Below are 14,174 nucleotides of genomic sequence, written 5' to 3' on the forward strand. Positions count from 1 at the left end.
ATATGCACTTATCAGTGATTACATACCATGAGATTCCTTTAGGGTCTAGGTTACCTCACTCAGGATGATATTTTCTAGTTCCACCAATTTGTCTGCAAAATTCATGATGTCCCCATTTTTTTTATTGGGTATTTTCTTTATTTATGTTTCAAATGTTTTTCCTTTCCAGGTCTCCCCTTTGGAAGCCCTATCTCCTTCCCTCTCCCCTGCGTCTATGAGGGTGCTCCCCCACCCACCCACCTATTCATGTCTTCCCTCTCTGGTGTTCCCCTACACTGGGATTGAACACCCTCAGGCCCAAGGGCATCTCCTTTCACTGATGTCCAACAAGGCCATTCACTGCCACATATGTGGCTGGAGCCATGCGTCCCTCTATGTGTACTCTTTGGTTAGTGGTCCAGTTTCTGGGAGCTCTGGGGAGTCTGGCCTGTTGACACTGTTGCTCCTTCCATGGGGATGCAAACCTCCTCAGCTCCTTCAATCCCTTCTCCAACTCCTCCATTCGGGACCTTGAGCTCTGTCCAGTGGTTGGTTGTAAGCATCTGCCTCTATATTTGTCAGGCTCTGGCAGAGTCTCTCAGGAGACAGCCATATCAGGCTTCCAACAGCAAGCCCTTTCTGGCATCCACAATAAGGTTGGTGTCTGTATATGGGATGGATCCTCAGGTCTCTGGATGACCTTTCCTTGAGTCTCTGCTCCACACTTTGTCTCCATATTTCCTACTGTGAGTATTTTGGTTACCTTTCTAAGAAGCACTGAAGTATCCACATTTTGGTCTTCCTTCTTCTTGGGCTTCATATGGTCTGTAAATAGAATCTTGGTGTTCTGAACTTTTGAGCTAATATTCACTTATCAGTGAGTACATATTGTGTGTGTTCTTTTGTGACTGAGTTACCTCACTTAAGATGACATTTTCAAGTTCCATCCATTTGCCTGTGAATTTCCTGAAGTCATTGTTTTTTACTGGATATCTTCTTTATTTATATTTCAAGTGTTATTATACCCTTTCCCAGTTTCCCCCACTCCCTATTGGGGACCCTGCACTCAGTCCAATGTTTGGCTGCAAGCATCTGCCTCTGTATTGTAAGGCTCTGGCAGGGCCTCTCAGGAGACAGCTATATCAGGCTCCTTTCAACAAGCATTTCTTGGCCTCCACAATAGTGTTGGGGTTTGATGACTGTATATGGGATCAATCCACAGGTGGGACAGTCTCTGGATGCCCTTACTTTCAGTCTCTGCTCTATACTTTGTCTCCACATTTGTTCCTGTGAGTATTTTGTTCCCCATTCTAAGAAGGACCAACATTTTTGTCTTTCTTCTTCTTGAGTTTCATGTAGTCTGTGAATTGTACCTTGGGTATTCAAAGTGCATACCATGTGAATTCTTTTGTGATTAGGTTACCTCACTCAGGATGGCATTTTCTAGTTCAATCTATTTGCTTAAGAATTTCATGAATTCAACATTTTTAATAGCTAAGTAGTACTCCATTGTGTAAATGTACCACATTTTCTGTATCCATTCCTCTGTTGAAGGACATCTGGGCTCTTTCCAGCTTCTGGCTATTATAAATATGGCTGCTATGAACACAATGGAACATGAGTCCTTATTATATGTTGGAGCATCTTCTGGGTATATGCCTAGGAATGGTATAGCTGGGTCCTCAGGTAGTACTATGTCCAATTTTCTGAGAAACCACCAAACTGAGTTCCAGAGTAGTTTTACCAGTTTGCAATCCCACCAGCAATGGAGGATTGTTGCTCTTTCTCTATATCCTCTCCAGCACCTGCTGTCCCTTGAACTTTTCATCTTAGCCATTCTGACTGGTATGAGGTAGAATCTCAGGGTTGTTTTGATTTGCATTTCCCTGATGACTAAGGATGTTGAACATTTCTTTAGGTGCTTCTCAGCCATTGGAGTTTCCTTAGTTGAGAATTCTTTGTTTAGATCTGTTACCCATTTTTAATAGGGTTATTTGGCTCTCTGGAGTCTAACTTCTTGAGTTCTTTGTATATATTAGATATTAGTCCTCTATCAAATGTAGGATTGGTAAAGATCTTTTTCCAATCTGTTGGTTGCTGTTTTGTCCTATTGATATTGTCCTTTGCCTTGCAGAATCTTTGCAATATTATGAGGTCCCGTTTTTGATTCTTGATCTTAGAGCATAAGCCATTCCTGTTCAGGAACTTTTCCCCTGTGCCCGAGTGTTCAAGACTCCCCCTCCCTTTCTCTTCTATTAGACCCAGTGTATCTGGTTTTATGTGGACTTCCTTGGTCCACTTAGACTTGAGCTTTGTACAAGGAGATAAGAATGGATTTGCAGTCTTCCACATGCTAAACGCCAGTTGAACCAACACCATTTGTTAAAAAGGCTGTTCCCCCCCCCCCACTGATTGGTTTTAGCTCCTTTGTCAATCATCAAGTGACCATGGGTGTGTGGGTTCATTTCTGGGTCTTTAGTTCTATCCCACTGATCTACCTGCCTGTCAGTGTACCAATACCATGCAGGTTTTTTTTTTTTTTTTTTTTTTTTTTTTTTTTTTTTATCATTATTGCTCTGTATTATCACTTGAGGTCAGGGATGCTGATTCTACCAGAAGTTCTTTTATTGTTGAGCATAGTTTTCACTCTCCTGGGTTTTTTGTTATTCCAGATGAATTTGAAAATTGCTTTCTAACTCTATGAAGAATTGAATTGGAATTTTGATGGGGATTGCATTGAATCTGTAAATTGCTTTGGGCACGATGGCCATTTTTACTATGTTTTTACTATATTGCCAAGGAAAAAAGAGAACATGTGTATTGGGAAAGCCTTCGCCTTGTCTGCTACCAGTTATCACACAGAGTGCATTTCCAGTATGTATTTTTCACTTCTTGCTCCCTTACCTGAATTCTCCTGCATTTTATCCCCAAACCATCAGACGAAGATGAATGTGTGCATAGTGTTTGCCCAGAACATGCAACCTGCCACAACACTCTTGGAAGCTATTATTGTGTGTGCGACTCAGGACTTGAATCTAGTGGAGGAGGACCAACGTTCCAGGGCCTGGAAGAATCCTGTGAAGGTAGGTGGAGGTTTGGACCAGGAAAGCAAATAAAATCTCTTGAAATGACAGTGACAAAAGGTTGGGCTTAGGATGAGTTTAAAACTTTCATTTGAAAAGCTGAAGCCAAGATTCCTCCCTCCCCTCTTCTTCCTTCTCCTTTTTTCCCTCCCCTCCCTCCCTCTGTTCCTTCCTTCCTCCCTCTCTCCCTCTCCCCCCCTCACCCCTTTCTCTTACTTCTTCCTTACATGAGTGTAAGCATGTGTACATCATGGTACATATATGGAGGTCAGAGAACAACTTTTAGGAATCAATTCTTGCCTTCCACATTATTGAGACAGGGTCTTTCTTATTTCTGCTGCTGTGCTGCCTGCTGCCTATGTCCTAAGATTATCTGACTCTCCCCACACTGAGCTGTAAACACAAATTCATGGAGGTTCTGGATTGTTGTGTAGTTAGTACCACTCCATCAGAGGGAGCATAGATAACCAAACCTCAGCTTTTCTGCACATGTCTTGGTGTCTATTCATTACCCATCCCTCACTGCTTTAGCCAGGTTTTCAGGACCTCAGTGTGTGGGATGCAACACACTTCCATGAGTGTATGCCAAGGCATGTGTGTGGAGGCCAGAGTGTCAGGCCTTGCCTCCTACCTTGCTGGAGACAGGGTCTCTTTGCTGTTCCCTGCAGTCTATACCAGGTTTCCTTTCCCATGGGAATCTGAAGGTTTGCTTATCTCTGCCTCTCACCTTACTTTGAGAGTATTGGGATTGGACATGTACTGTGACGTGTACATGGCTTCATGGCTTTACAATCTCATAGTGTTTTAGTTACTTTTCCGAGGTGTGAAAAAAAGGACACCATAACCAATGGCACCTTGAGGAAGACAGAGTTAGTTTGGTCTATGTGTACAGAGTGAAGGGCTCACTATGGTATGAGAACATGGCAAGCGGTAAGAGGTAAGGCAAGGGGTGCGAGCCATGACAGCAGAAGCAGGGAGCTGAGAGACAAAGCTCATACACAAGCATCAAGCAGAGAAAGCAAACAGAAAACAGGATGAAGCCATATACTCTCCAAGCTTGCTACAACCCCTCCCCTACCAGTGACAAACTTTCTCCACCAAGGTCTCCAGCAGGTTTCTTCTGAACTTCTCTAAACAGCGCCACCAACTGGGACCAGGCGTCCAGATGACTGCGTCTATCGAGGTCATTCTTATTCAAGCCACCACATTCCGTTCCCTGGTCCCCACCAGCTTGTGGCCATGCCATAATGTGAAATGCATTTAGTCACAGCCAGAGCTTTTCCTGCTAACAATTTCCTGGTTCACATGTCATCATTTTGTCTCACTGTGACATTCTGTTTAGATGTGGATGAGTGCTCCAGGAATTCAAGTCTTTGTGGTCCCACGTTCATTTGCATCAACACCCTAGGATCCTACAGCTGTTCTTGCCCACCTGGATTCTCTTTGTCAACTTTTCAGATCCCTGGCCATCCAGCAGATGGGAATTGTACAGGTAATGACCCCAGCCATGTAGAGGACACGCTAATGGGTAGTAAGTTAATCACAAACATTGTGTCTTATAGCAACTGTCCTTGCTTACAATAGACTACCTTTTCTGTTTTATTTAGTGTCCCCAGGGACTGTGCCTACAACATCTGACATGTCTTAACAGTTGATCTCATTTGGCTGAAAACTACAGAAACACCCAGTTTCCACAGTGACACATGGGCTTCTTTATAACATGGTTCCTGGTTTTTTTTTTTTTTTTTTAAATGTGTTTCTGAAAGGAAGAATGCAGAATACGCCAGGTGTTTGAGTCTGAGGTTAGAGAACGCAGGACATCACTAATACTTCATCCTGTTGGCTACAGTCAAGAACCAACCTAGATTCCAAAGTGTGTGCATGTGTGAGCATGTGAATGCCTGCATGCATGTTTGTGTGTGCGTGCATGCATGCGTACTTGTGTGCGTGTGCGCGCACCCGAGACTCTGTATGTCATTTGGTTAGTTTTGATCTTTAGCTTGACACAATCTAGAATCACCTTGAAAGAGCATTTCAATGAGGAACTGTTTAGGTCAGTTTGATCTGTGGGTATATGTTCTAGTTTCAATCTGTTGCTGTGACAAACACTATGACCAAAAGCAACTCTGAGAGGAAAAGTTTCATTTGTCTTATACTTCCAGGTCACAAATGATCACTGAGGAAAGTCAGGGTAGAAGATCATGTCAGAAACCTAGAGGCAGAAACCATGAGAAAATGTTTCTTTTTTCTTTTTTAATTCATTATTAATTTTTTTAATGCTCCATATTTTATTCCCCTCCATCATCCACCCTCCATCTGTCTCACATTCCATACCTCCTCCGCGCCTGCTGTCTTCACATGAATGTCCTCATACCCAACCCTGCCTGACCTCTAAACTCCCTGGGCCTCCAGTCTCTTGAGGGTTAGGTGCATCATTTCTGAATGAACACCAGACCCAGCAGTCCTCCACTGTATGTGTGTTGGGGCCCTCATATCAGCTGGTGTATGCTGCCTGTTTGGTGGTCCAGTGTTTGAGAGATCTCAGGGGTGCAGATTAATTGAGACCACTGGTCCTCCTACAGGACTGCCCTTCTCTCAGTTTCTTTCAGCCTTCCTTAATTCAACAACGGGGGTCAACTGCTTCTGTCCATTGGTTGGGTGCAAATATCTGTATTTGACTCTTTCAGCTGCTTGTTGGGTCTTCTGGAGTGCGGTCACACTAGGTCCATTTTTTATGAGTGTGTCATAGCCTCAGTAGTAGTGTCTGGACTTGGGACCTCCCTTTGAGCTGGATCCCACTTTGGGCCTATCACTGGATCTTCTTTTCCTCAGTCTCCGCTCCATTTCCATCCCTGTAATTTACACATGTCCTTTTGGGAAAATGTTTCTCGCTAGCTTATTTTCAGGTTTGCTCACAGGCTTTTGCTTAGGCGCCTTTCTCATATAATTGAGAACTACTCGCCCAGGGAATGGTACAGTTCACAGTGGCCTTGGGTCCATCAGCTAAGACAGTGAAAACAACTTCTCATAGACATAGTTACAGACTTATTTGATAAAGAGAATTGATGAAGATTTTCTTTTAGCTGTTTCTAAGCTGTATCACGCTGATGGTTAATGCTAACATTAATACACCTTGTCTGTGGAGAATTGTCATGACTGTAGGTCAGGTCCTGGACTTCATGAGGGCAAAGAAGGTGAACTGAACAGTGAGCATTCACACCTTAAGCTCTCTCTGCTCCTTTTATTTATTTCTTTAAACTTTTTATCATTTTTTTGTGATTTTCACGTTATGCACTCCAGGCTCACTTATCTCCCCATCCCTTGTATCTACTCCTCCTCGAAACCTCCCATCCAAAACAACAAACACACAAATGAATAGAACAAAAGCAAACCAACCCAAAACAAAGCATAGAAAACATTTCATTGTGTAAGCTGTAGTGTGAAAAAGGGTGTCCCACAGGCTATCCCTCTGTCTATACATCTTCACTTGCAAATGTTAATTATAATTGGCTTCAGGTCTCTGGTTTCTGTGACACCATCAATGTTGGACCCTCATTGGGACTCCTCTCAGTTATCCTGTGATTGCTTTGTGTCATGGAGATCCTGCAGTTTTGGCTTAGCAGGACTGGTCCTTTCACACACCCAATAGTTCACAGATAATGTAGATTTTGGGGTGGGCTAACTTAAATCCCCAGATCTGGGACCGGTTGGTGCCTGAGCTTGCCATCCCACCCTCTCTCACTTATCCACACTACTAGGGTGAATTCTCCAAGCACTGCTCCAGCGAGGCCACCAGAGCCTCCATAGGTAGGAGGCAGGGCCAGCTCTTCTGCTCTCAAGCCCTAACTCGTGCCTCCAGAGTCAGCTCCACTGTGTCACTTGGTCAAGGTTCCAGCTCACTCTCCTATTACTGAAACCCATGAGGAGCTGGGCCAGTTCTCCTGCTCTTGCAACCCTGGGGCTGGCTCTCCCATGCCTTCACCATTAAGGTCAGCTCCACTGTGTTGCTCAGGTGAGGCACAAGGCCCAGGTCTCCAAAGTGCTACTGCTGGTGAGAGGCAGGGATAACTCTCCCATTCTCAATGATTTCGAGCCAGCTCTTCTGACTGCCACATGTGGTGTATGGTGGTGAGGGGCAGGACATCCTCTGTTCTTCTCTCCCATACACAGCTCGCCCATGCCCTCTTCAGGGTCAGGTATGCTGTGTTGCCCAGGAAAAGTGCAGGGCCCAGTGCTGGTGAGGGGCAGGGGCAGCTCTACCGCTCTCATGACCTTGTGGCATAACTGCCACATGTGGAGAGGGTCAAGGAGGAGGAACATCACCTCCTTACCTGTGCCACCTCATGGCAGAGGAATGGTAGGGACAGCACTCCTCGTGGGACAGGCATGGCAGCAGGAGCTTGAGGTAGCCAGTCACACTACATCCGCAGTCAGGAAGCAGAGAGAGATGAATAATAAATACTGGAGCTAGCTCTCAGCTCCCTTTGATGATTTCTAGGACCCAACCCCAGAAATAATGCTAATTACATCTAAGGTGGGTCTTATTTTAATCTAATCACAGATGTTAAAAATGTGTGCTTGCACACACACACACACACACACACACTCTCTCTCTCTCTCTCACACACACATACACACACACTCACACACACATACATACATACACACACACACACACACACACACACACCATGTGCGTGTGTGAAAGTCAGAGGAGAACATGTGAGAGTCAGCTTTTGCCTTCTACCATATGGGTCCTGGAGATTGACTCGAGGTTGTCAGGCTGAGCCATATTACTGGTCCTATTTTATTGTTATTTGAGTGTACCACACTATTACATTTCCTGTTAAACAGACACCCCTGAATCTAGAAGCATCCTCACATATTTTATGTCTACCATCTCTTGGTTGTACAAAGAAGTCCCATGTAGCGATTTTTTACCATTCTAGTGAACCTTGATGGAACCTAAAAGTGAGGTGGACTAAAGTCTCATGCAATATCAAGCTTTATTCAGAGAAACAAACAATTTATATTCTGAGAGTTAAGCAAGGTCATATGAGCAAATGAGTTCACATGAGTTCAAGCTCTATACAGTTACAGGACAAGGTATGTTCACATGAGTTCAGGCTATATACATTCAAAGGGTCAATCTGTACTTGGAATCATCATCTGAATGATAGTAAGATAATAAAGTAAACCCATTTATTTCTTCCTATGTATGTATGTATGTATGTATGTATGTATGTGTGTATGTATGTATGTAATCTCTTTACATCATGATCACAGCCCCTCTTCTCCCAGTTCACCCTCACATAACCCCTCCTCCCATCTTACCCCCCACTTCTCCTCTGAGAACGGGGAGGACCCCTGCGTACCATCCCATTCTGGCACATCAAGTCACTGCAGGACTAGGTACATCCTTTCTCACTGAGGCCAGACCAGGCAGCTCTAGTCAGAAGAACCAGATCCACAGGAAGACAATGGATTGAGAGACAGCCTCTCCCCACTCCAGCTGTTGAAGGGCCTGCATGAAGACCAAGTTGCACATCTGATACATATGTGTGGGGAGCATAGGTCCAGCCCATGTATGCTTTTTTATTAACTCTTAAATAATAATAAACTCTTATTTATTACATCTGGGAAGAGCATGGAAGCACATTCAAAAAACAATCCATGCGATTGAGAAACAGAGATCACAAGACTGTTGTCTTGTTTTCTTGGAGTTTTTCCACAAGCTTTCAGAATTCACCTTACACAGAGTTATACATGGACTATTCTGACTATGTATGCAGTCTAAGTATATTCTATATTGTCCTGACAGAGTCACCTGATAATCCAATGATCAGAATGCATTATCATGAATATAACATAGAGCTGTACTGTGTGTGTGTGTGTGTGTGTGTGTGTGTGTGTGTGTGTGAATAAGGACATTCTTTTTTTTAAAGATATTTTCTTTTTTTATATTTTTAAAAAAGAATTATTTATTTTATTTATATGAGTACAGTACACTGTAGCTGTCTTCAGACACACCAGAAGATGGCATCAGATCCCATTACAGATGGTTGTGAGTTACCATGTGATTGCTGGGAATTGAACTCAGGACTTCTGGAAGAGCAGTCAGTGCTCTTAACTGCTGAGACATCTCTTCAGCCTAGATATTTTCTTTATTTACATTTAAAGTGTTATCCTCTTTGCTTCCCTCTCCTTCAAAAACCCCCCATTCCATTCCCCCCTGCTCACTAACCCACCAACTCCTGCTTCCCTGTCCTGGCATTCACCTACACTGGGGCAACAAGCCTTCACAGGACCAAGAACCTCTCCTCTCATTGATGCCCAACAAGGCCATCCTCTGCTACATGTGTAACTGGAGCCATGGGTTCCTCCATGTGTACTCTTGGGTTGGTGGTTTAGTCCCTGGGAGCTCTGGGGGGTATTGGCTGTATCATATTGTTGTTCCTCTTATGGGGCTGCAAACCTCTTCAGCTCCTTGGGTCTTTTCTCTAGCTCCTCCATTTGGGACCCTGTGCTCAGTCCTGTGGTTGACTGAGAGCATCCATCTCTGTATTTGTCAGGCACTGGCAGAACCTCTCAGGAGACAGCTGTACTAAACTCATCTGGTCCTGGGCTTTTTAGAATTTAATGAAAATGAAGACACATCATACCAAAACTTATGGGGCACAATGAAGGCAGTGCTAAGAGGAAAACTCATAGCTCTAAATACCTCCAAAAAGAAAGTGAAGAGAGCTTACACTAGCAGCTTGACAGCACACCTGAAAACTCTAGAACAAAAAGAAGCAAATACACCCAAGAGGAGTAGATGACAAGAAATAATGAAACTCAGGGCTGAAATCAACCAAACAGAAACAAAAAGAACCATACAAAGAATCAACCAAACCAGGAGCTGGTTCTTTGAGAAAATCAACAAGATAGATAAATCTTTAGCCAGACTAACCAGAGGGCACAGATGTTACTACCCAAATTAATAAAATCAGAAATGAGAAGGGAGAGTAACAGAAACTGGAAACTCAAAAAATGGTCAGACCCTACTACAAAAGCTTGTACTCAACAAAACTGGACATTATTAGTTTTAATTGACAAATTGACAAAAGTTAAAACCATCTGAGAAAAGAGCCTCAATGAAGGATTGTTTAGATCAGGTTGGCCCATGGGCATGTCTGTGGAAGGTGGTCTTGATTACATATAGTTGATGAAGAAAGACCCAGCCATCATGGGTGACACAATTCCTGAGGCAGGGGGTTCTTAATTGCATGTAGTCAAAGCCAGTGACATACATTCATTCTCTGGCTGCTTCAAGTTCCGTCCTTGGCTTCCCTACAATGTTGGCTTCAATCTGCACTTGTGAGCTGAAGTAAACCTTTTTTCCCCCCTAAACCACTTTTCACCAGGGTATTTTTATTCACTTTCATCCTTACCATTGCCCTCTACCTGTCATCCCCCCTACATTCCTTTCCTCATGCCCCTTCCCTTCCCCTCTGAGCTGGTGGGGCCTCTCCTGGGAATCATCCCATGCCAGGGTGTTTTTTATCTTAAGAACAGAAGTGAAAACAGGGATCTGGCTTCTGGGGGGGCGGTCAACTGAGACCTTATGCGTACACTGCAAGCTCTTTTCCCACTGAGCCATTACTCCACACCTCATGCTCATTCTCCACTGTGCAGATATCAATGAGTGTGAGCACGCATGTCCTGTCAACTCTGTTTGTACCAACACTCTTGGGAGCTACTTCTGCGCTTGCCACCCTGGCTTTGCATCAAGCAATGGACAGCTGAATTTCAAAGACCCGGAAGTGACATGTGAAGGTGAGCAGAGGATTTCCCAGATGGTTTGGGGTGTACATTTCTCCATGTTTCTATGAATTTCTTTATGTATTTGATGTTTATTTCAGATATTGATGAGTGCAGTCAAGATCCATTACAATGTGGACTAAATTCTGTCTGCACCAACGTACCAGGCTCCTACATCTGCAGCTGCCTTCCTGACTTTCAAATGGATCCAGAAAGCTCCCAAGCACATGGAAACTTCAACTGCAAAAGTAATGACTTAGTGCATTGGCAAGGGGAACTGTGTCTTTGCTTTGCTCATAAAACTTTTTCCCCCCAATAACTAAGTTCTCTACTTACTTCCATTTTAGTATTTTGCTACTTATTTACTCCTTTACTGATTCATTGGTACACTCAATAGTAGGTTATTGAGTGGGTTTTAGATCAACTATTCTTTTTTTGCAGATAGGGTCTCATGTGGTACAGGTTAGCCTCAAACTCACTGCTAGCCTTGAGCCCCATTCCTCTTTCCTCTGTCTACAACTGTCCTGACATAAGTGTACAGGACAATATCCAGTTTGAAGTATAGAATTGAAAGAATGGAGATACATTGTCATGGGTATAGTATGTACAAAGGTCCTGAATATTTACACAGAGTGAGACACTTTACATGTGTCTGTAACCATGGCTGTAGTTCAGGCTCTTTGACATTTTGGTGTCTTATGAAAATACTTAGTTTTTTCTCTCAAGAACAATAAAATTTTAAAATTTTTATTGTTTTTCAAGACAGGATTTTACTATACACCTCTGTCTGTCCTGGACCTTATTCTGTGGTCCAGGCTGGCCTTGATCTCAGAGATCTCCCTGCTTCTGCCTCTCAAATGCTTAGATTAAAGGTGTGTACTATGACTGCTTGGCCTAAAATTTTTGAGTAATATATTTTAATATTTATAGTACTGAGCATATCTATGGATGGGAGAGGAGCTCATGAGCCTCTCCTTACTGAGATGCAGTAATAGCTTCTCAGGGAGGGCCACTTTTCTATAAGGGTATGGCCCTATGCATTAGTGTAGCTATGATAAAACAGCATGTCTAAGGCAACTTTCACATGAAGGAGTTTATTTGAAGTTATTGTTCCAGAGGGTTAGAGTCCATGATGTTGGAGAGTGACTAAGATGCCCAATGCCAACTTCTGGGTTTCATATGGATGGGCATAAATAATATACATACGCGAGCATATTCAGATACATGTATACCACACCCACATAAACCAAAATCTAAAGTGGAATGTATGTATCCTGAATGTCTGCAATGAAACACAACAGCAACAATTTATCTAAGATCTAATTTTTCCCATACAGAGGGGAGGATGTCACCAGGGCCACTCTGTCTCCTACATACTCCTTCCACCCTCCATTTTTCTGTCTTCTCCTCACAAAGAACTATCTATAAATATGTATTTATTATGCCTTTTCTTTCCTACTTTTCATTTTTTATTCATGGTGCCTAGCACAGGTGTCAAGGCCATGCAAGTTAGCTCTGAGGAATCATGAAAAGAATTCCATTCAGATGTAATCCCTCTTCCCTCCTTTGTCTCTCTTTCTTCTGATTCTCTCCAGCTCCTGGCTTCTCCCCTTCTCCCCTTTCCTCCTCCTTTCCTCTTGTCTTCTTTTCCTCTCCCTCTGCCTCCTCCCCTCTCCTTCTTTCCTCTATTCTGCTCTCTTCTTATCCTCTGTTCCTTCCTCTCCTCTCCTTATCTTCTTCCTTTCTTCTTTCCTCCTCGCTCACTTTCCCTCAGCCTCTCCATCTTCCCACCCCTTCCCATTCCCTCCTTCCCCCTTCATTGCTTCCCTTTTTTCTGTATTTTCCCTTTCCCGATAGTTCCCCCTCTCCTCTCCTATTTCTTGTGTTTTGTTACTCTTTACATCCCATTCTTTAAATCTTTCCAGAGTCCTGTTTTTCTCTCACACTTACATCTACTTGCATATATTTAACCTGTGGAAATCAGGATCTGTTATGTGTATGTTATGTGTCTGTGTATGAGTAGTGTTTGTCTAAGGCTCTACTATCTCAATATATTTTCCTGTTTGTTCACTTTCTTAAAAAATTAATTTCACATGACTGTATAATATTCCATTGTGTATAAGTACCACATTTACTCGTCCCATCACCCATTTGTGAACATCCAGACTGATATCACTTTCTGGTTATATTCTTCTACTCGAAAAAAATCATTGTGCCTTCAGACATGCACCAGATTGCTTACCTTTCTTTGCCTTAGAGTTTTGTATCACTGATATCGTAGTTTTTGTCAATGTAAAAAAAATTACCCTGAGAAAGCAGCTCAAGGAGAAAGGGTTTATTCTGGTCAGGGTTCATGAATGTAGTTCATTATGCTGTGGAATTTGAGGCAGCTGGTCACATCATACCCACAGTCAGGAGCAGAGAGCGATGGCTGCTGCTGCTGGAACTGCTCAATTTTCCCATTCTGTGCAGTCCAGGGTTTCTTGAACAGGAAATGGTCCTGTTCACAATTAAAGGGTGTCTTCTCACACCAATTAATCTAATCTAGCTGATCCCATAGGCATGCCCAGAAGCCCATCTCCAGGGTGACATTGGATATGGATGAGCTGATAGTTGACATGAATAGTCACGGTGGCCTTGGGCATCGCATCCCCTCTCACCCCCTTTAGACCCTTGCCATGATCTTGGAGCTTCTTACAACTGGTGTGCAGTGCACTTTGCTCTTGGTCACTTCTGTTTATTATGGCTGAGGTCAGATGCTATGTATAAAGAACACAGAATCAGTTTTGTCTACCTCGCTGTGCTGAACATTTTTCCATGGTTGGTTTTTCTTCCTTCCAGGGATCCCCTTCAAGTGTAAGGAAGACTTGATACCCAAAAGTGAGCAGATACAGCAGTGCCAAGCAGGGCAGGGCAGGGATCTTGATTATGTAAGTTTTTAAAAAATTATCTTTCCTTATTCTTGAGAATTTCATCCACATATACAATGGACTCTGATAATACTCATTCCTAATTTTCCCTACTCATCTCCCTTCCAATTCCATGTCCGTTTATTGATTACACACTAAGTTCATCATGGGTACCATATTGCATTGGTGTGGGCATCCACTGGAGCATGACTCTACTGCTCATCATACCATCAAGAAAGAATGATTCTCTGTGTCCCAGAAGCTCTCACTGCAGAGAGCTTCTCAGTGAGAGAGGAGTTGGAGAGCACTTTTCCAGTCTAGTCCTAGAGTTTTGGCTGGTTTGGTCTTGTGTAGGTACCCGCAGCTTCTGTGCGTTCCCAAGTGCCATCATCAGGCCATA

The 14,174-nt window shown here is 43.3% G+C and overlaps 1 protein-coding gene across 2 annotated transcripts in view; it reads left to right on the top strand.

The window, feature by feature from the left end:
* Nucleotides 1-14,174, top strand: part of Adgre1 (adhesion G protein-coupled receptor E1) — a 99,652-nt gene that overhangs the window by 44,940 nt on the left and 40,538 nt on the right. For both annotated transcript variants that reach the window (XM_052192080.1, XM_052192079.1), the window contains exons 6-10: nt 2,919-3,062; nt 4,405-4,554; nt 10,740-10,880; nt 10,967-11,113; nt 13,707-13,795. In XM_052192080.1, the coding sequence (XP_052048040.1) occupies nt 2,919-3,062; nt 4,405-4,554; nt 10,740-10,880; nt 10,967-11,113; nt 13,707-13,795 (671 nt within the window). The remainder of the gene's footprint in view (nt 1-2,918; nt 3,063-4,404; nt 4,555-10,739; nt 10,881-10,966; nt 11,114-13,706; nt 13,796-14,174) is intronic.

This window comes from Apodemus sylvaticus, chromosome 9 (genome assembly GCF_947179515.1).
Source record: "Apodemus sylvaticus chromosome 9, mApoSyl1.1, whole genome shotgun sequence".
NCBI lineage: Eukaryota > Metazoa > Chordata > Mammalia > Rodentia > Muridae > Apodemus > Apodemus sylvaticus.